General features: G+C 38.9%; 1 protein-coding gene across 1 annotated transcript in view; it reads right to left on the bottom strand.

Annotated features, from left to right (window-relative positions):
* Positions 1 to 265: 265 nt before the first annotated feature.
* Positions 266 to 23,807, bottom strand: part of LOC124275833 (calponin homology domain-containing protein DDB_G0272472-like) — an 84,309-nt gene continuing 60,767 nt past the window's right edge. Inside the window, exon 14 of the mRNA XM_046711517.1 lies at positions 266 to 5,139. Coding sequence (XP_046567473.1) covers positions 4,984 to 5,139 — 156 coding nt within the window. The 3' untranslated portion in view covers positions 266 to 4,983. The remainder of the gene's footprint in view (positions 5,140 to 23,807) is intronic.

The raw sequence follows: 23,807 nt of genomic DNA, 5'->3' as shown, positions 1-23,807 counted from the left end.
AACACTGGATTCAACTCTAATCGGCTGACGACCTACGTCTTAACACTCTTGTCTTGAGTAATGACCTGACATTTAACCACTAGGCTACCCCACCGCCCCCTTCTGTCTTGAAGTAATGACCTGACATTCAGCTCACACAATCATCTGACACAACACTTCTGTCTTGAAGTAATGACCTGACATTCAGCTCACACAATCATCTGACACCAGATTCTGATTGATTCATGATCAAAAGAAATACATCTTATAAGACAAAACCAACCAGTCAGATAACTGATGATTTACTTCTTTAAAACACTGACAAACTCCAGCCAAGGTGGCTGAATATTCAGCAAGTCAGAAACACAATACACATACAAAACAATGAAGAACTTCACAGTATGACAGATATGCTCACATCAAATATTAAATACATTTATGACTTACAGATAGTAATACCTGTCCCGGAAGAGGAGGTAACACTTGAAAAAATCAACACCAATACATCATAATATATTCATATGACACCAGGTCTCAGTAAAACCGGTGAGTGTGTCCTGCTCTACTGGTAGAACCTGCCACGTAAAGGTCAAGGTCATTATGGAGATTGCCCTGGAGGAAATAGTCCTCACTTAAGTAATATGACACAGTTATTAACACCAAACAGTTTATTTTCTTTGCTTCCCGGTTTGTCTAATTTGATACACATCACGGCAGCCAAACACAGTTTCTCTATTACAAACATAATATGTGAACAAACACATAATTCTTCCTGAATTTATTTCCATTAATGTACAATAACAACTCTTAACAGGGACACAAAAAGAGATACTAACTGTTCTTGTGCTGAGATTTAACTAACTAATTACGTTATTATATACTCAGTCATACTCAGTAACTGTGTCAATGGTCCCAAACCTGGCCAGATTTGATAAAAAACCAAGGCAGTATAGTGAAGCTGTTGAAACCTATCAGATATAGATCAGAAAAAAGGATTAATACTTTCTGTATAAAGCTTTGGCATTAGGTACATCTAAAACTCTAAATATATAAACAAATGCATTTCAACAGCTGAGAAAACATTATCACAACAACTCAAAATATATTCTTTGAATAGATAGACACTTCAAGCTATAACAATTCTCATGGAAACTCTAGCCTTCCAAACATGTCATTAGTCATAACAGTAAAACATCGACATAGAGAGGAAACATGCCTCTGTTCACCCACCTCTGTTCATGGGTACCCGGTAGGATAATATAGAACTGTGACTGCTAGTGCCTCAGGAGCAGCTTCACTTGTACAGCCCCCAGGGTAGGTGCAATACACATCATCATCACAATCAAATTTGTATGTGTGAATTTTTCATACTTATTGGTAAAACAATGGACTCGGATGTATTTCATCCCAATGAATACCATGCCCTGTGGTTCGCATTCACTGGTGACTGTACTCTACCTGACTGTACTCTGTATCTACATACTAGAACACATATACTTAATAATGCTGTATTGTTTCATTAAATGCTGATACACAAAATTAAGTCTTTTCTTTAAAGACAACTTACAATATATAACAATCCATATGATATACAATCAATGGGTCGTGTGTACATTGTTAGGTAAACAACTGAATTGGAAATTACTTCCAGGACTATTCCAAAGTAGACTTTCACAGGCCCACAAACATGATCTACAGCAGGAGTGCCATCCACCACATGGTGGTGAAAGTGGTTGTACACAAGGGAAATGTCCCGTGTCCCTTTCTCTCTCCTGGCAAATCAATGTTTATGTTGAACACTATTATTACAAAAAAAGATTTTAGAAATAAAGAAAATTAGGTTAAGTTTCTAAAAACACATCTCTCGAAAATTTGATATCTTATAAAAATCTTGAAATTTATGTGAATATAATCAATCAGTCAAAATATTCTGCATATTAAAATATGTTCATATTGACAGTGTAAGGAATTTTGCTTCAACCAGCCTGAAAGAAATCTTAAATGACAGATCTGCTGGAGCTATATGGAAAAGAAATCCCTTGTAATAGCTTCATGATATAATAAGAACACCCATTGGTATACAATAAGAACGCACACAAACACAAAAAACAGTTGTCACTGTGAAGCAAATAAATTTGTCAATGCTGCAAGGTAATCTGTCACATCACACAAAAAGTAGAAAAGAAATACTGTGGTGTTATCAAATGCACATTGATATAAAACAAGTACCATTTTGATATAAATCTGTAATTGGTGTAAATTGTAAAAACTGAGACACACTTATAAATATCCCTGAAATCTGCTGACATTGTTATCTACAAAAGCTCAATTACAAAATCTGTACCTCATGACAGTCTAATCTAAACTTGACAAAAAACAGTTTAACATTTAAGCTCTAAAATATAAGTATATAAGTTCAGATTTTCATTTTCAACAGGTGTCATCCGCCATTATGTCCCACCTGTACAGTGTCTGGGAGTGTTCCCACATACAGGGCTGAGCTCAAAAGGTAATACATCTGCCTCAATAACACAGCTTGAACTTGCCATGGTGTAACAATATGAAGCCATATAACACTATATGAAATACATTATACAGGTGGAACTATGTGACAATCTGTTCATACAAGCATCCATTCTTGTGTGCATTCACTCTGTGGAAACATGTGATAAATGTTTGTGATAAGTGTACACACACAATAGCATGGGCGGATAATGTGGCAATGCTACAACATCGGTGCGGATAATGTGCCAATGCTACAATATCGGCGACATTACTGTAGCCGCAACATTGAATACAGCAACAGAGGGCCACATAATCATTTTCCCATTTGACAGTGTCAACAGCCTCTACAACAAGCAACCCTTCACCAATAATGAAGGCCAACATAAAGCCCTTCAACACTTACATGCCATTGAAAAGTTTATTCTGCTAATGCATGACTTCTGTATTTGGTCTTTTCATCCCGAGGCATAGTGCTTCCCAACACACCGCTTTCATATAAAATCTGAGACAATATTTTCCATACAGCTAGCTGGAAGTTATGGTGGAGCTCCGTGTGTGGTCCCCCCTCCTGATGGCGTGTCCCTCAGTTCCACTCCCCTACTACAACAGGGGGCGGGGCACCCACAGTGGGCGTTGTCAAGGCTCACTTTCACTCTCCAATCAAGGAGGTTATCATCAGCAGCTTTTCATGACAATTTCTACAAGATTTTTCTTTGAACAAGTTGTGTATTAGAAAGTGGGATTACATAGCAGCTGATTCTGAAAGCTGAATGGTTGACCTTGTGCATACCAGTCATGTTTTGCTTGGGCTCGCTTGTAAGGAAGCCTTCTCTACCAGTCCTCACCCAGCCCTGGACCAGGGACAGCTGTTCAAGGTGGGAGGCCATAGCTCACTAAATGATGGAACAAGCTCTAAAAAAACTAAAGCGGCCATAAAAAAAGTTAATCGGCTTGTAAAATGGTAGTATGTATGAAATCAACATGTTCACCATGAACAAACTACTTACTTCAAACTGAACACACACAAGCAAAATTGAAAATGCACACAATTTAAATGGTAAAATATCCATTTGTATATTATCATGTCTTTGGCTGTGTCAATCAAACAAATGCAATCAAATCAATAAAAGAACAGCTGCTGTTCCTCCCGAGACTGACACGTCCATGAGACGGAGACTGACACGTCCATGAGACGGTCTACAGTAAAGGGACTGCCACTTATAAGGGACTATATTCCACAGTGTTGAGCCGGTACATCATGCCAGATCAACACTTGTTAGGAAGTGACTTGTACTCAGACACTGTCTTTGTATAATAAACACAATAAATTACTGTTGGAATAGTAATCAAAAGTTGCAAAACCAGAGAAAAGACAGTCTCGAATAAATACCCAAACAGATTCAACTGGGTATAAACGCTAACATGGTAATGAGAATCATATAACTGGATCACTGATAATCAGTGAAGACACCAGGTGTCTGCGAAAGTGGTAAGCACGTTCTGCTGTACCAGTAGCACCTGTCATTTATACAATTGTCATTCCATATGTAAAAGCTAAAGCAAGCCAAGCTAATCTGAAGATGAAACTCACTGCAGCAAGGGTGAAGAAGGTAACCCATGTCTAGTCACCCAGTTTCAGAACGCAGTGAAACACGGCCATGCAGTTGATACGAAAGCATGTTACCCCCTGAAATGCCTAGAATCCTTCTGCCCTCTAGCTGGCTAGTGCAAAGTTCCATCCCTGACAAACTCTGGTGCCATTACACCAGTCTACAAGAGCAACACTATGATGCAAATATGAATGAATACTGAATGCTCCTCCATGTGGACAGAATGCACGTTGTTAAATTACGCTCTTCAGCTGGTCCCAGTCTTAGGGAGATAACAAATCCTTTTACTCTTATTTCTTACACACTACAGTACAGTTGTTGCACACTACAGTACAGTTGTTGCACATTACAGTACAGATGTTGCACACTACAGTACAGTTGTTGCACACTACAGTACAGTTGTTGCACACTACAGTACAGTTGTTGCACACTACAGTAAGTTGTTGCACACTACAGTACAGTTGTTGCACACTACAGTACAGTTGTTGCACACTACAGTAAGTTGTTGCACACTACAGTACAGTTGTTGTATGTTACAGTGCAGCATTTTTTGCAGGATACAGTACACCTGAAATCAGTATTAAAAAGTAAGAATGTAAAATTTGTAAATCAAAGTGACATTGTCATAATCCATAACTTTAAAATTTCAAGTTATTGCCACATAAATCAAAGGTCCCCCTCAGCTCAGAGCAGTTTGATGTTCTTTTACTGAAAAAGTGGCCATTTGTTAATGGTGTTCTAGTAGAAGTCAGAGGCGACCCTATTTTAGTGGCATTCTAGTACGCATCAGAGGTGTTCATGTCTGTGAGGTGTTCTAGTCCACGTCCCAGGTGCCCCTTTCTATGTGGTGTTCTAGAACAAGTTACTGGTGATCCATTTTAGTGACATTCTAGTACAAGTCCGAGTTGGCCATGTCTGTCTTGGTTCCGATGCGGATGAGGCGGAGATGTTCCTTCTCGTGTTCCTTCAACAGATACTGGTCCTCCTTCAGGTGCTGGCGATGATTCTGCAGCTTCATGTAGCTCTCCTCCCTCTGAGCGTGTGTCTGCCAAATAATCAGGGAGAATACATACAATACACCCTTGATACTGGGACAGGTAGAACACACAGGTACTGGGACAGGTAGAACACACAGGTACTGGGACAGGTACAACACACAGGTACTGGGACAGGTACAACACACAGGTACTGGGACAGGTACAACACACAGGTACTGGGACAGGTACAACACACAGGTACTGGGACAGGTACAACACAGCTACTGGGACATGTACAACACACGGGTACTGGGACAGGTTCAACACACAGGTACAGGGACAGGTAGAACACACAGGTAGAGGGATAGGTACAACACACAGGTACAGGGACAGGTGGAACACACAGCTACTGGGACATGTACAACACACAGGTACTGGGACAGGTAGAACACACAGGTACAAGGACAGGTGGAACACACAGGTACAGGGACAGGTACAACACAGCTACTGGGACATGTACAACACACAGGTACAACACACTGGTAGAGGCACAGGTACAATACACAGGTACTGGGACATGTACAACACACAGGTACAGGGACAGGTACAACACACAGGTACAGAGAAAGGTACAACACACAGGTACAGGGATAGGTACAACACACTGGTAGAGGCACAGGTACAACACACAGCTACTGGGACATGTACAACACACAGGTACAGGGACAGGTAGAACACACAGGTACTGGGACAGGTAGAACACACAGGTACAGGGACAGGTGGAACACACAGGTACAAGGACAGGTGGAACACACAGGTACTGGGACAGGTGGAACACACAGGTACTGGGACAGGTGGAACACACAGCTACTAGGACATGTACAACACACAGGTACAGGGACAGGTACAACACACAGGTACAGGGACATGTACAACACTCATCACATACAAGTAAAATACACAACATACAGAGCTTTCCTCTAACAAAGACAACACACTCATCACATACAAGTAAAATACACAACATACAGAGCTTTACTCTAACAAAGACAACACACTCATCACATACAAGTAAAATACACAACATACAGAGCTTTCCTCTAACAAAGACAACACACTCATCACATACAAGTAAAATACACAACATACAGAGCTTTCCTCTAACAAAGACAACACACTCATCACATACAAGTAAAATACACAACATACAGAGCTTTCCAGTCTCACCTCTAACAAAGACAACACACTCATCACATACAAGTAGAATACACAACATACAGAGCTTTCCAGTCTCACCTCTCAACAAAGACAACACACTCATCACATACAAGTACTCAATACACAACATATACAGAGCTTTCCAGTCTCACCTCTAACAAAGACAACACACTCATCACATACAAGTAGAATACACAACATACAGAGCTTTCCAGTCTCACCTCTAACAAAGACAACACACTCATCACATACAAGTAGAATACACAACATACAGAGCTTTCCAGTCTCACCTCTAACAAAGACAACACACACACATACAAGTAGAATACACAACATCATCAAAGACAACATACAAGTAGAATACACAACATACAGAGCTTTCCAGTCTCACCTCTAACAAAGACAACACACACTCATCACATACAAGTAGAATACACAACATACAGAGCTTTCCTCTAACAAAGACAACACACTCATCACATACAAGTAAAATACACAACATACAGAGCTTTCCTCTAACAAAGACAACACACTCATCACATACAAGTAAAATACACAACATACAGAGCTTTCCTCTAACAAAGACAACACACTCATCACATACAAGTAAAATACACAACATACAGAGCTTTCCAGTCTCACCTCTAACAAAGACAACACACTCATCACATACAAGTAGAATACACAACATACAGAGCTTTCCAGTCTCACCTCTAACAAAGACAACACACTCATCACATACAAGTAGAATACACAACATACAGAGCTTTCCAGTCTCACCTCTAACAAAGACAACACACTCATCACATACAAGTAGAATACACAACATACAGAGCTTTCCAGTCTCACCTCTAACAAAGACAACACACTCATCACATACAAGTAGAATACACAACATACAGAGCTTTCCAGTCTCACCTCTAACAAAGACAACACACTCATCACATACAAGTAAGTAGAATACACAACATACAGAGCTTTCCAGTCTCACCTCTAACAAAGACAACACACTCATCACATACAAGTAGAATACACAACATACAGAGCTTTCCAGTCTCACCTCTAACAAAGACAACACACTCATCACATACAAGTAGAATACACAACATACAGAGCTTTCCAGTCTCACCTCTAACAAAGACAACACACTCATCACATACAAGTAGAATACACAACATACAGAGCTTTCCTCTAACAAAGACAACACACTCATCACATACAAGTAAAATACACAACATACAGAGCTTTCCTCTAACAAAGACAACACACTCATCACATACAAGTAAAATACACAACATACAGAGCTTTCCTCTAACAAAGACAACACACTCAACACATACAAGTCATCACATACAAGTAGAATACACAACATACAGAGCTTTCCTCTAACAAAGACAACACACTCATCACATACAAGTAAAATACACAACATACAGAGCTTTCCAGTCCCACCTCTAACAAAGACAACACACTCATCACATACAAGTAAAATACACAACATACAGAGCTTTCCTCTAACAAAGACAACACACTCATCACATACAAGTAAAATACACAACATACAGAGCTTTCCTCTAACAAAGACAACACACTCATCACATACAAGTAGAATATACACAACATACAGAGCTTTCCAGTCTCACCTCTAACAAAGACAACACACTCATCACATACAAGTAGAATACACAACATACAGAGCTTTCCAGTCTCACCTCTAACAAAGACAACACACTCATCACAACAAGACAATACACAACATACACTCTTTCCATCTCACCTCTAACAAAGACAACACACTCAATACAAGTAAAATACACAACATACAGAGCTTTCCTCTAACAAAGACAACACACTCATCACATACAAGTAAAATACACAACATACAGAGCTTTCCTCTAACAAAGACAACACACTCATCACATACAAGTAGAATACACAACATACAGAGCTTTCCAGTCTCACCTCTAACAAAGACAACACACTCATCACATACAAGTAGAATACACAACATACAGAGCTTTCCAGTCTCACCTCTAACAAAGACAACACACTCATCACATACAAGTAGAATACACAACATACAGAGCTTTCCAGTCTCACCTCTAACAAAGACAACACACTCATCACATACAAGTAAAATACACAACATACAGAGCTTTCCTCTAACAAAGACAACACACTCATCACATACAAGTAAAATACACAACATACAGAGCTTTCCTCTAACAAAGACAACACACTCATCACATACAAGTAAAATACACAACATACAGAGCTTTCCTCTAACAAAGACAACACACTCATCACATACAAGTAAAATACACAGCATACAGAGCTTTCCTCTAACAAAGACAACACACTCATCAAATAAACAGGCTACCCTCTTAAACTTTTATCTGTATTCCATAAAAAGGGATCATTTAAAAGACCCTCAAAATTTAAATAAAGTGTGAGCACTTGAAATCTCTGACAATTTAATTTCACAAGCTTGTGCCTGCCATGCTATATGCAGAACTTCATTCAAACAGTGAAACTTCGCCATCCATTTAAGCACACACGTTACATGCTACCATACACTCCAGCATATCTGAGAGCAGTACAAGTAACAATGCAGTCAGCTCTGTGTACAGTTAAATGTTACTTATACTGAACTTGTCACCTACAGACAGTGTAGTGGGGTCTGAGTGGAGAACCGGCTGCCTGTAGGCCGGGTATTGACATGGGTGTTATCACTCCGCTCACACACAACATCAAAGAGCAATTTCCACCTCAGCCTCATCTTTAAATGTGAATCTATAACAGCACTGGCTTAGCGGACTGCGGGGACGAGAAAGTGATGATGTTGTGTTTACACACAAGCCCGACATACAGTGAGAGGACTACAATACCCATGTTATACCTCAATGGCGTCGGCTGAAAAACCGGTGCAAACCCTTCAAGCGATTTCTATGTGCTTGATCCTTAGATTATGGTTTGTGGTGATTAAATGAGATTAAGAAAATCTCACCTAAATATCCCCACAGTCTAATGTGCAAATAATCTTCTAAGAATTTATCAGGCTGAACTTTAAAGTAGTTTATAATTCTATGAGATTAGCTAGAGCGTATTATATATGATAATAATGTACTGTATGACTCTCTGATGTTACATATACCTTTGAACTTTTGTTAATAATTCTGAAGTCACCTGTACTGATTAAATTCTTACATTGTTTTTTACTTCTGGTAAGGTAAATGTTTAATCATGAAAACTCATTATAATATGTGTAAGGTAAAAAATAACAAGAAGCTTGTGTATCATTATGATACTCCTGATCACATTTTTCAGAGAATTGGGTCGGTGGGGTAGCCTAATGGTTAAAGCATTTGCTCGTCACGCCGAAGACCCGGGTTCGAATCCCCACATGGGAACAATGTGTGAAGCCCATTTCTGGTGTCCCCCGCCGTGATGTTGCTGGAATATTGCTAAAAGCGGCATAAAACCAAACTCAGTCAGTCAGTTTTCAGAGAAATACTTGTTTTGCCTTTGCATGTGTTTGCAATGAATGCTGTAATGGAGGGCAGGATAAACACACATTTTGGTGAACAATCCCTGATATCATCACCATTCAACAATGTATGCACACACGCTTCTGGTACAGTGGGAATCACTCAATGGACTCTAAGCTTTGCAGAGTCTTCTCATGTAGTGGTTACTTTGATGTTTCTACAAAATAAAGTGTACATTCCTCTTGAAACAGAGATGGTTCAAGTAACAAGGCATCACTATCTAGCCCAAACCGGAGCTTTTACTTTTATTCATTTGTAACCATGGTTCCACTTGTTTGAGATTTGTTGAGAACATGAAATGGCAATTATGGACAATCTTATCCCAATCTCTACTACAATCGCTGTACCTTTGTCCCCATTATTGTACGGCGATATAGTATTTATATAATGGGAACCCAAATCACAGTACCTTTCTCTCTATTATTGTATTGCGATATAGTATTTATATAATGGGAACCCAAATCACTATACCTTTCTCTCTATTATTGTATTGCGATATAGTATTTATATAATGGGAACCCAAATCACTATACCTTTCTCCCCATTATTGTATTGCGATATAGTATTTATATAATGGGAACCCAAATCACTATACCTTTCTCCCCATTATTAATGCAGTGATATAGTATTTATATATAATGGGAACCCAAATCACTATACCTTTCTCCCCATTATTGTAATGGTGATATAGTATTTATATAATGGGAACCCAAATCACTATACCTTTCTCCCCATTATTGTATTATTGCGATATAGTATTTATATAATGGGAACCCAAATCACTATACCTTTCTCCCCATTATTGTATTGCGATATAGTATTTATATAATGGGAACCCAAATCACTATACCTTTCTCCCCATTATTGTACGGCGATATAGTATTTATATAATGGGAACCCAAATCACTATACCTTTCTCTCTATTATTGTATTGCGATATAGTATTTATATAATGGGAACCCAAATCACTATACCTTTCTCTCTATTATTGTATTGTGATATAGTATTTATATAATGGGAACCCAAATCACTATACCTTTCTCCCCATTATTATGCAGTGATATAGTATTTATATAATGGAACCCAAATCACTATACCTTTCTCCCCATTATTGTATTGCGATATAGTATTTATATAATGGGAACCAAATCACTATACCTTTCTCCCCATTATTGTATTATTTCAGCGTATAGTATTTATATAATGGGAACCCAAATCACTATACCTTTCTCCCCATTATTATGCAGTGATATAGTATTTATATAATGGGAACCCAAATCACTATACCTTTCTCCCCATTATTGTATTATGATATAGTATTTATATAATGGGAACCCAAATCACTATACCTTTCTCCCCATTATTGTATTGCGATATAGTATTTATATAATGGGAACCCAAATCACTATACCTTTCTCCCCATTATTGTATTGCGATATAGTATTTATATAATGGGAACCCAAATCACTATACCTTTCTCCCCATTATTGTATTGCGATATAGTATTTATATAATGGGAACCCAAATCACTATACCTTTCTCCCCATTATTGTATTGCGATATAGTATTTATATAATGGGAACCCAAATCACTATACCTTTCTCCCCATTATTGTATTATGATATAGTATTTATATAATGGGAACCCAAATCACTATACCTTTCTCCCCATTATTGTGTTAGATATATATTATTTATATAATGGGAACCCAAATCACTATACCTTTCTCCCCATTATTGTATTGCGATATAGTATTTATATAATGGGAACCCAAATCACTATACCTTTCTCCCCATTATTGTATTGCGATATAGTATTTATATAATGGGAACCCAAATCACTATACCTTTCTCCCCATTATTGTACTGCAATATAGTATCTATATACTCATAGAAACGAATAAGGGAACACTTGAAAGTACAAGTGTTCCTTTATTTATTTCCAGAATTTAACTCGCAGTGCAATACATACCTTGTGAAAAAAGCTGGAAAAGAATAAAGGAACACTTGTACTTTCATGTGTTCCCTTATTTGTTTCCATGAGTATATAATGGGAACTAGTATTTATATAATGGGAACCCATTATTGCATTGCGATATAGTATTTATATAATGGGAACCCATTATTGCATTGTGATATAGTATTTATATAATGGGAACCAATTATTGCATTGCAATATAGTATTTATATAATGGGAACCCATTATTGCATTACGATATAGTATTTATATAATGGAAACCCATTATTGTACTGCGATATAGTATTTATATAATGGAAACCCATTATTGTACTGCGATATAGTAATTATATAATGGAAACCCATTATTGTACTGCGATATAGTATTTATATCATGGAAACCCATTATTGTACTGCGATATAGTATTTATATAATGGGAACCCATTATTGTACTGCGATATACTGTAGTATGTCTATAATGGGGACACAAATCATGTCACATCAAGGTCTGAATGCACACCGTCTTCATTCAAATGTAATATATGACACATGATTGAGAAAAGAGCCCTGCTACATTTGTTAATTTGCAGTCCCAGCATGGCCTCAACAATAAAGATCCCATTAAGTCTCACTCAATATTACAGGAGCCCTCCTTTGGGGTGGGTCTACACCAGCACACCCCAGGACACACAGGCAGAGGAGCTGGAGGGGGCACACATTAATTGAAAGCAGCACATTTATGTGCCAGTTCACATGAAACAGTTGGAGAAAAAACAATCAACTGAGAATTACTGATCATCTGTCCTGAGTGAAAAAATGGTATATCCCTGAACCCTTAAAGTTGACTTTCAGCATTCATTCACAAGGGGCACATAATCATTAAACCCTTTAGGGTGACTTTCAGCATTCATTCACAAGGGGCACATAATCCTTGAACCCTTTAGGGTGACTTTCAGCATTCATTCACAAGGGGCACATAATCCTTGAACCCTTAAAGTTGGCTTTCAGCATTCATTCACAAGGGGCACATAATCCATGATGTTGAGTTCCAGCTGGTCATTGTATATATGACACAAAGCCCTTGACAAATGAAGAAAAACATAAGATCTGCAAAGGGACTTCACACAAGTCAACTTATTGTCAAATGAGGTCATGTAAAAGGGCCGAAGGTCCCATGATGTCCTATGGCTTCAGTGGTCCAATCAACACTGGGAATCCACATTTGTAAATTTGTTTATTTCACATGGTCTTTTTACCCTATGGTGACGTCATGCCAACTGAAGGAGTACTTTAGACAAGTTCCTATGATCAGGAGAGGTTGGAGGTCAGTGACTCCATGCATGCAGCACATCCTATGCTGTTGCCTACATAAACCGTATATCAGGGTTCGTTGTAAGTTCTGACACTCACTTATTGATATATTGTCTATGAGATATTGTCATAGACGTACATCCACTAACATGTGAGTCACTTCAGCAAACTTAATTCCTACGGCAAGTAAGTACCACAAGCATGATACTGTGACTTTCAGACAAGGGACAAACTTGATGAATGTGATCAAGTACTTGCAGATATTTGACTGATCACAGCAGTTTGCTGATATAAACACAATTTACATGTAAGGAACATCCAGCCATCTTTTCTAACACTTCTTAAAGACTGAAGAGACACTAAAGTGAGTGAGTTTAGTTTTACGCCGCTCTTAGCAATATTCCAGCAATATCACAGCAGGGGACACCAGAAATGGGCTTCACACATTGTACCCATGTGGGGAATCAAACCCGGGTCTGAGCGTGAAGAGCGAACGCTTTATCCACTTGGGTCCTCAACCACCCAGAGACACTAAAGAAAATTGATGAAAGAATTTACATGTTGTCATAGAACTAATACTTCTGAGCACTGATTTGAAATTGAATATGTTATCATGAGGATCCTTTCTCCATTTCCCCCCCACCCCCTGACAAAACATCTGCTAGATATTATCAACCTGCTGGTGACAGCACAGATGAGCGTCTGTTGTGGCTTTGGATGTCACGCATGATACAACGCAACAAGTTCCCACGACATCATAAACTTTACAATACAGGAATCTAATTGTTTTCATCTTGTCACAACATGTTGCCACACATGATTTGAATAATAAATGATGTAGATGATGAGGCAACGTCATGTAGCAAGCCAAATCAACAGCCGCAGTTGTCACTCTGGCCGGGAACCAAGCTTCCTGTTGGACTCCATGGTAGAGGAGACGACACACACATGGAAACAGCTCTTGTCACCAGTTGTCATGTTTTACTGTACCATGTCTCTATACAAAGATGCTGGTCACTGACACTGTCAGGTAACCTCCAGCGAGAGGACATCAGCTCATGCTAGTCAGTAGAAGCCGTTTATTTATTTGTTTGAGCAGTTGAGCATGGTTTTATGGCACTTTTCGCAATATTCCAGCAATATCACTGTAGTTGATACCTGGAATGGACTTGATTATTTACAGATCACCGCCACATAGCTGGAATATTGCTAATTGGACCGTTAAACAACAAACAAATATACAACATCAGGAATGGTCTTCGCACATTATACATAAGTACTACTCAGGTGGGGAATCGAACCCTGGCCTTCAGCATAACAGGCAAACACTTTAACCACTAGGCCATCTGCTGCTCCGTTATTTGAAACAGGATATTTCTTCATTCTCTTCAAGACATTCAAGTCATTTCATTTTATGAAAATGTCCATCACCCCACTTGCCCTGAATATGAATTGAAATGGTTAGACCCTGCGACAACTTTCAAACTGTCAAACACTTTGGTCATGCCCTTTTACATTTTCAAACACATAAACTGTGTTCAGAGTAGATACTGTTTCAGGATGCCCGTTGAATGGTATCAGATAAAACACAATCTGATATATTTCTGCTGAAATGACTCTTCAAACCACCGCAAACTTCATTAAACAGTTGCCATTGATTTAGAGAGACCCAATGGTATTCATTAATTGATGAATAACCGCCATATATTGAATTCAAAGAAAATGGGAAACTTGCAAAAATTATTTATTTGATCTTTCTCGCAAAACAAAGCAGTTTAATCTGAGATGATAAAACGTCTTCCTGTTCCAATGCCTTACAACCTGAATTTTCATCTGCAGTTGCGTTCCAAAATCTAATTTTGACATGCGAGCTATTTTCTTTTCCTTTCTTTAACGTAGAGCACATTTACTTCAACTTGTGTGGTGAACTTCAAAAGAAATGCCAGGAAATAATTCTACTTCCAAAAAGTTATTCCATCTCTTTTGATTGTCTTTTTTTGGCCCTCTTGTAGTTGTAGAGCTGTTTCATCTCATGGTCAAACTCCATTACAGTCTCCTGTTCGCCGTTCACATCCCTTTCACCACACAAATGAATCACTTGAATGATTTCTTCATCATTTTGCAAGAAAGAATGTTATTTTTTCTCAAATAACTCAAAATGAAATTGGACAGAAACTGAAGCTTGTAGTTTTGTGCGAGCATGAATTATATGCTCTTTGTTCCCCAGCTACGATAACAGACCCTCTCCTACTCTTGTTGTTATACAGGATTATGTAGTAAGTACGCCTTGGATTTCAGGAAAAGGCACCAATAACATGTCTGAGAAGTACATACAGTTTACACACATTTGAATCATCTCTACAGCTTGGTTTATGGAAAGGCATCATTACTTAGATTAATGATCAACAAATTTTTCTCAATATTCCAAAGCACTGGACAGCTACAGGAAATTGTCTTAAAACACTGCCCGGCTAAGTTAGGTTAAAAGCAGGATTGAGAAGTACACTTAAAGATTTCACTACTTCTTAAATATTTAACATGTCAACAAACTTCAAATGTTCTGTTTGAACATTGTAAAAGCAATAATTCTGTAATATGACAATATTTGACCTTACTGTGGGAGTCCATAGGGATGTAGGTCACAGATGTATATAACATGGCGGTAGACACCAAGCTCAAGCATTGCCTTGTTTGTTGTTTGTTTAGCCACAACCAGCAACATTCCAGTCAAATGAAAGCAGCTGCAATTAGTTGAGTCTGGATAGTGATTGATATAATGAGCAGTCCCAAGAAGTAGGATATGGACCAGAATATCCAGTGATTGATATAATGAGCAGTCCCATGAAGTAGGATATGGAGCAGAATATCTAGTGATTGATATAATGAGCAGTCCCATGCAGTAGGATATGGACCAGAATATAGTTGATATAATCAGCAGTCCCAAGAAGTAGGATATGGACTGGAATATCCAGTGATTGATATAATGAGCAGTCCCATAAGTAGGATATGGAGCAGAATATCTAGTGATTGATATAATGAGCAGTCCCATCCAGTAGGATATGGACCAGAATATAGTTATTGATATAATCAGCAGTCCCAAGAAGTAGGATATGGACCAGAATATCCAGTGATTGATATAATGAGCAGTCCCATGAAGTAGGATATGGAGCAGAATATCTAGTGATTGATATAATGAACAGTCCCATGCAGTAGGATATGGACCAGAATATAGTTATTGATATAATCAGCAGTCCCAAGAAGTAGGATATGGACCAGAATATCCAGTGATTGATATAATGAGCAGTCCCATGAAGTAGGATATGGAGCAGAATATCTAGTGATTGATATGAGCAGTCCCATGAAGTAGGATATGGACTGGAATATCCAGTGATTGATATAATGAGCAGTCCCATGAAGTAGGATATGGAGCAGAATATCAAGTGATTGATATGAGCAGTCCCATGAAATAGGATATGGACCAGAATATCCAGTGATTGATATAATGAGCAGTCCCATGAAGTAGGATATGGACCAGAATATCCAGTGATTGATATAATGAGCAGTCCCATTAAGTTGGATATGGACCGGAATATCCAGTGATTGATATAATGAGCAGTCCCACGGAGTAGGATATGGACCAGAATATCCAGTGATTGATATAATGAGCAGTCCCATGAAGTAGGGTATGGACCGGAATATCCAGTGATTGATATAATGAGCAGTCCCATGCAGTTGGATATGGACCGGAATATCCAGTGATTGATATAATGAGCAGTCCCATGAAGTAGGATATGGACCAGAATATCCAGATATTGATATAATGAGCAGTCCCATTAAGTTGTATATGGACCAGAATATCCAGTGATTGAAATTGCAAGCAAAATACCATGCCGATGGGATATGATGACAGAATCTTCAAGTCACCAAGACTGACCATCCACTCCATGTATTCACCTGTTACTACTAGTACAGGTTGCTGGGGAACAATTTTAACCCTCAGTTCCCTACGGTTTATTTGATTTTCACAGCCTGTTATTAGTACTAAGCATTTGGTAAGACACTTTGTAAAATCTGGGTCACAGATTCAGGTGACGATACAAAAATGTAATCTTAAAACATTTCTGAAAAGCTACAGATCTTATTCATATTCTGCTGAAAGCAAAATTATATGTTAACAAGCATTGTCACTAAGGTGACATAATCCCCCGCCGCAAATTATCCAATCAAACTTATAAAGTAATGTTTAAGATGAAGTTAAATGTCAACAAAAACATGACCAGTCAACCTCTCTTGATATCTTGCTCTATAGTTGTTCAAACACACACATATTTTGAAGATTGACTTTGACCTTGACATGAATGTCATACTGATGAAATATGCACATATAGTACTAAAGAAATTGCTTATTGAAAAACATTCAAGAGAAGTCTTGAAAGTCTATGAAGAAAATCCAGTGAACCGTTCTTGAAATATCTTGCTTACAATTCAGGTTAACATGCTGAAATCTTCAGTGTGTCGTCGTGACCCTGAAAATAATGTGAAGGTCACCAAAATTGACTGGGCCCTGCGCCTTCCCTGGATGAAGCTTGGTGTCAAATATTAAGAAACTCAGCGAATGGTTCTTGAGATCTCTTGCTGACAAGCATAACATACCGGTTAATATGCTGAAATCTTTAAAGTGTCTCTGTGACCTTGAAAATTAAGTGAAGGTCACCAAAATTGACTGGGCTCTGCGCCTTCCCTCGATAAAGCTTGGTGTCATATATGAAGAAAATCCAGTGAACGGTTCTTGAGATAGCTTAACATGCCGGTTAATATGCTGAAATCTTTAAAGTGTCGCCATGACCTTGAAAATTATGTGAAGGTCACCAAAACCGACTGGGCCCTGCGCCTAGATAAAGCTTGGTATTGAATATGAAGAAAATCCAGTGAACGGTTCTTGAGATAGCTTAACATGCAGGAATAACGTCAAAGTCCCCTTGTGACCTTGAAATGAAGGTGAAGTCTACCAAACCTGACTTGGAGCTTTCTTATACTGTGATGAACCTAGGTACCAAATATGAAAAGAATCTAGTGAACGGTTCTTAAGACATTCCAATTTGTACGGACGGACGGATGGAGCCTAATACTTATCAACTATAACAACAAAATGACTTGGCATGTGACTGTTAAATCCGCAAGACATTAGATGGTATACAAATGACCAGACAACATGAAAACTCATACAGCACAAGGAGTGAGTCAGTGAGTTTGGTTTTACGTCGCAATTAGCAATATTCCAGCAATATCAAAGCAAGGGACACCAGAATTAGGCTTCACACATTGTACCCATGTGGGGAATTGAACTCGGGTCTTTGGTGTGATAAGCAAACGCTTTAACTACTAGGCTACCCCACAAAACAATTATAACCTGACATTCTTTATTTATTTTTATTTTCTTACTTTATGGATTTTTAGCGTGACAAAAATATATAAAATAAGCAGCACAAAAGCTTGGTCTATGACTCCAGTTTCCATTTACAAAAAAAAGTGTTATTCCAGATGTGTTTTCCATGTAATTGTTAATCAGCCAACAACCTGTCTGTCACTTGTGTGAGTACATAAATCTGTGAGAGCACCAGCAACTCATCAAATGTATATTGATAACAATCCAACTCTATGTCTGCGGACTTGTTGAAAGAGAAACTAAATTTGTTAAAGTGTGTTGATAAAAGGTCAACTCAATTTCTTCAGGACTTGTATCATATTTAACAGGAAAGCTATTAAAAATACAAATAATATACCAGGATATGTTGAACACATGACAACTGGGACAATGCAGCATATTTACATTCAAGAAGAATATGGATGGTAAACAAGCCAGACATATGGGCATGTGTGTAATTTTCTGGCACCATATTGTAAATGGTTGCTAATCACTGTGGCGTTATTTGTTATAACACAGTGCACATTTACAAGTCCGACAAGTCTTTATTGTCCTCACATGGTTTACATTGTCTCCAGTGAAGGCTGCCATTTTACCGCCATTGTGTTTGACACTAAAGAGAAGATATAACAAATGTGTTTACACGTGTTGTCTTCAGGAGGAGAAGACTTTCTAAACTAAGAATGGTTTGCGGGAGCTAAGTAAACAAATACAATAAACAAGCCTGCGCCAATGTCGATGGTACAAATGTGTGTATCAGGCAGGGTAGACAGGGGAGGCGACAGGAGAGCGCATAAAACACCACGGAATCAGACACATCCTCTCAGGGGGGCAGTCATGTGTTTATTGCAATTTCACTTTCATTAACATTTTGTCTTAAAGAAGGAACAACATTATATGCAGAAAGTTCCCATAATCTGTGTGATGTAAGACGAGCAATATAATCTGCAGTGAGAGCTAAACAGGAGAATATTTAGTATTTGTCTACAACAACTTTTTCTTTTTGCTGGATTTGAAGGAATTAAAGAAACTCAAATATTACTTACATACCACACAGGGCACAGGGCATTGTGTATGACTGAACAGGGCATTGTGTACGACTGAACAGGGCATTGTGCGTAATGAACAGGTTATTATGTATGCCTGCACAGGACAATTTGTATGACTGCACAGGGCATTGTGTGTAATGAACAGGGTATTGTGTGTAATGAACAGGGTATTGTGTGATGAACAGGGTATTGTGTGTGATGAACAGGGTATTGTGTGTGATGAACAGGGCATTGTGTGTGATGAACAGGGCATTGTGTGTGATGAACAGGGCATTGTGTGTGATGAACAGGGCGTTGTGTGTGATGAACAGGGCATTGTGTGTGATGAACAGGGCATTGTGTGTGATGAACAGGGCATTGTGTGTGATGAACAGGGCATTGTGTATGACTGAACAGGGCATTGTGTATGACTGAACAGGGCATTGTGTGTAATGAACAGGGCATTGTGTGTAATGAACAGGGCATTGTGTGTAATGAACAGGGCATTGTGTAATGAACAGGGCATTGTGTGTAATGAACGGGGCATTGTGTGTGATGGAGAAACAGGTCACGTGCATGATGCTTACAGCATTGTGTATGCTGTCTGAATAATACCCAGGGTACTGTGTGGTTGTTAGAGTTCCTTGTGCATGACTTTGTAGGACAGATGCTCTGTATAGTAAATACATCTAATACACAAACTGCGACCTTTTAATGCTAAATGTCCAGTTATCATCTTATTCATTATGTTTTATGATTTTATTCATTTGCATTTTTGTCAAGCTCTGTGATCCAAAACGAGTTCCTTTTAATGTAATAAAGCATTGTCTGTCTGTTGTCTTTACAGCACACAGGGCCTTGTGCATGACTTAATGCACCAGAAAACCATTAAAACAGTCTCAAGTGACATGGTTATAGGAACTCTTCATTACATGAAGTACCATCATGGTGGTCAGTCATTAGACAGCTGGTCAGAGGCTACCTGCGGACGGACGCTATATCAGGTGACTGCAGCATAGATCAAACATATCTTGTTTCATTCCAAAATAATAATAGATGATATCTGCTTGACATAAAAAGACACAATAGCCATCTTTAAGCCTGTCAGATCAGAGAGTCATTTCGTATCCATAGCCCTGTGTATATGGAATGGGAAGGAATAGGGAAGGAGTATGTGGTGCTTTGAGTAGCTGGTACAGAGACCGACTGATACAACAGGGGTGTAAATATCTCACCTGCAAATTTTGCAGGGATTGAAGTCATAACGACAGCGTCAAGTATTTTCATTCATTCATTTATGAGGTTTTTTTTCATGCCTTATGTCTTGATTTTTCATAAAGATACCTCCGAACACAAAGAACAGTCTGAAATTACTGTAATTTGCACCAAGGAAAGGGCATAAGGAATTGCTGCAGTATGGCAATAAACTAAGTGGTGAGGAGTCACACAAAGACAGCTATGCTGTGTGGGATCCCACGTTCAGCCGATGCTCACAGAGGAAATGATCATCACTGGACTATACCATTACTATGAACCATACAAGGAACTTGGTAAAAAGAGTAGCTAATCAGGTTATTCCAAGAAATGCAATCTGAAAGAATAACTGTATGGGTTGTTTAAACATTTGCAATTCATATTTTAATCTGAGACACCAGACATACCAGAGTCAAATATTGCTTGCTTCTTGCCTTACATGGTAGTCAAACAATTCCAGCCTTATCACAACAGTCGGCAAATAGTCTTGTCCAAACAATTCCAGCCTATCACAACAGTCAGCAAATAGTCTTGTCCAAACAAACAGGTGGTTGACGTTATGAGCAGCAGACTAAGATATCTGTACAAATCAACAAAGTCATAGCCCCTTCACCACTAAACAGAGCATTAGACTCCTCGAAACCTATTCCAACTGCAAGGGACAATTAAATCTAGTCATAACAAATTAACATCTGTAAAGGATGGTATGGAAAGTGTGAGTACTAGGTAGAAAGTGGGCAAGTCAACAGTTAGACATCCAGCGACACACATGCCGGCAGTCCCTGGCTCTACCAACAACACGTAGCCAGGTAGGTGTGACGGATGTATCCCTTCAACTCCCTCCTCACAGGTGTTCTAGCCGCAGGGAACTTGGGAAATCTGATCTCTTAATACTAATCTTCAAATCCCTATCTGGCCATCAGATGACAGACTAATTGAGGCAGTAGCATCTCACCTACATGTCTGTCAGCCCCGGGGTGAGTGGGTATATATCCCTGCCCCCCACCAAGGGACCAACATCTGATATTCTGTGGGGTGGAGGGGGGCTTGAGGCTCACGGTGAATTACATTTTAAGACATAATTTGTTCCAGAAAATATCTGACAATATTATGCATCAGGTGCGACCAACAACCCCCAAAAAAAGTTCACTTGGTGAATAAAAACATTTGTTTTGAGACAGCAACTGAAAATATATTCTGTCACGAATTCCCGCACAATAGCTCACCTACATATATACACAACAGTCAGGAAGGTCAACAAAGACCACTGAAAAATGTTCAAAGATGAGGAAAATAGAACAACAGATCCCTGTTACTGTGTGTTTGGTCTGATAAGCTGTGGCCTCATGTATCGAAACATGGATCCAATGAAGCAGATGAAATTAAATAATCTGTCTGTAAAGCAAGATAACAAACCAGTCACCTGATCAGTTCAGTCAGTAAAGCAGACTAACACACCTCCCACATTCAGTCAGTAAAGCAGACTAACACACTTCCAATGTTCAGTCAGTAAAGCAGACTAACACACTTCCAATGTTCAGTCAGTAAAGTATACTAACACACCTCCCACATCCAGTCAGTAAAGCAGACTAACACACTTCCAATGTTCAATCAGTAAAGCAGACTAACACACTTCCAATGTTCAATCAGTAAAGCAGACTAACACACTTCCAATGTTCAATCAGTAAAGCAGACTAACACACTTCGCACGCTCAGACGTTCAGTCCGTTCAGTCAGTAAAGCAGACTAACACACTTCCAATGTTCAGTCAGTAAAGCAGACTAACACACTTCCAATGTTCAGTCAGTAAAGCAGACTAACACACTTCCAATGTTCAGTCAGTAAAGCAGACTAACACACTTCCCATGTTCAGTCAGTAAAGCAGACTAACACACTTCCCACGTTCAGTCAGTAAAGCAGACTAACACACTTCCAATGTTCAGTCAGTAAAGCAGACTAACACACCTCCCACATTCAGTCAGTAAAGCAGACTAACACACTTCCAATGTTCAATCAGTAAAGTAGACTAACACACTTCCCACATTCAGTCAGTAAAGCAGACTAACACACTTCCCATGTTCAGTCAGTAAAGCAGACTAACACACTTCCAATTCAGTCAAGTCAGTAAAGCAGACTAACACACTTCCCATGTTCAGTCAGTAAAGCAGACTAACACACTTCCAATGTTCAGTCAGTAAAGCAGACTAACACACTTCCAATGTTCAATCAGTAAAGCAGACTAACACACTTCCAATGTTCAGTCAGTAAAGCAGACTAACACACTTCCAATGTTCAGTCAGTAAAGCAGACTAACACACTTCCAATGTTCAGTCAGTAAAGCAGACTAACACACTTCCAATGTTCAGTCAGTAAAGCAGACTAACACACTTCCAATGTTCAGTCAGTAAAGTATACTAACACACCTCCCACATCCAGTCAGTAAAGCAGACTAACACACTTCCAATGTTCAATCAGTAAAGCAGACTAACACACTTCCAATGTTCAATCAGTAAAGCAGACTAACACACCTCCCACATTCAGTCAGTAAAACAGACTAACACACTTCCCACATTCAGTCAGTAAAGCAGACTAACACACTTCCAATGTTCAGTCAGTAAAGCAGACTAACACACTTCCCACATTCAGTCAGTAAAAGTAGACTAACACACTTCCCACATCAGTCAGTAAAGCAGACTAACACACTTCCCATGTTCAGTCGGTAAAGTAGACTAACACACGCCCCACGTTCAGTCAGTTCAGTCAGTAAAGCAGACTAACACACTTCCCACATTCAGTCAGTAAAGCAGACTAACACACTTCCAATGTTCAATCAGTAAAGCAGACTAACACACTTCCCACGTTCAGTCAGTAAAGCAGACTAACACACTTCCAATGTTCAATCAGTAAAGCAGACTAACACACCTCCCACATTCAGTCAGTAAAGCAGACTAACACACTTCCAATGTTCAATCAGTAAAGCAGACTAACACACTTC

This window comes from Haliotis rubra, unplaced genomic scaffold (assembly GCF_003918875.1).
Source record: "Haliotis rubra isolate DU_JTF1 unplaced genomic scaffold, ASM391887v1 Scf105, whole genome shotgun sequence".
Classification (NCBI taxonomy): domain Eukaryota; kingdom Metazoa; phylum Mollusca; class Gastropoda; order Lepetellida; family Haliotidae; genus Haliotis; species Haliotis rubra.
Note: the sequence above shows the minus strand (reverse complement) of the source record. Positions and strands in the feature narration are given on the sequence as shown.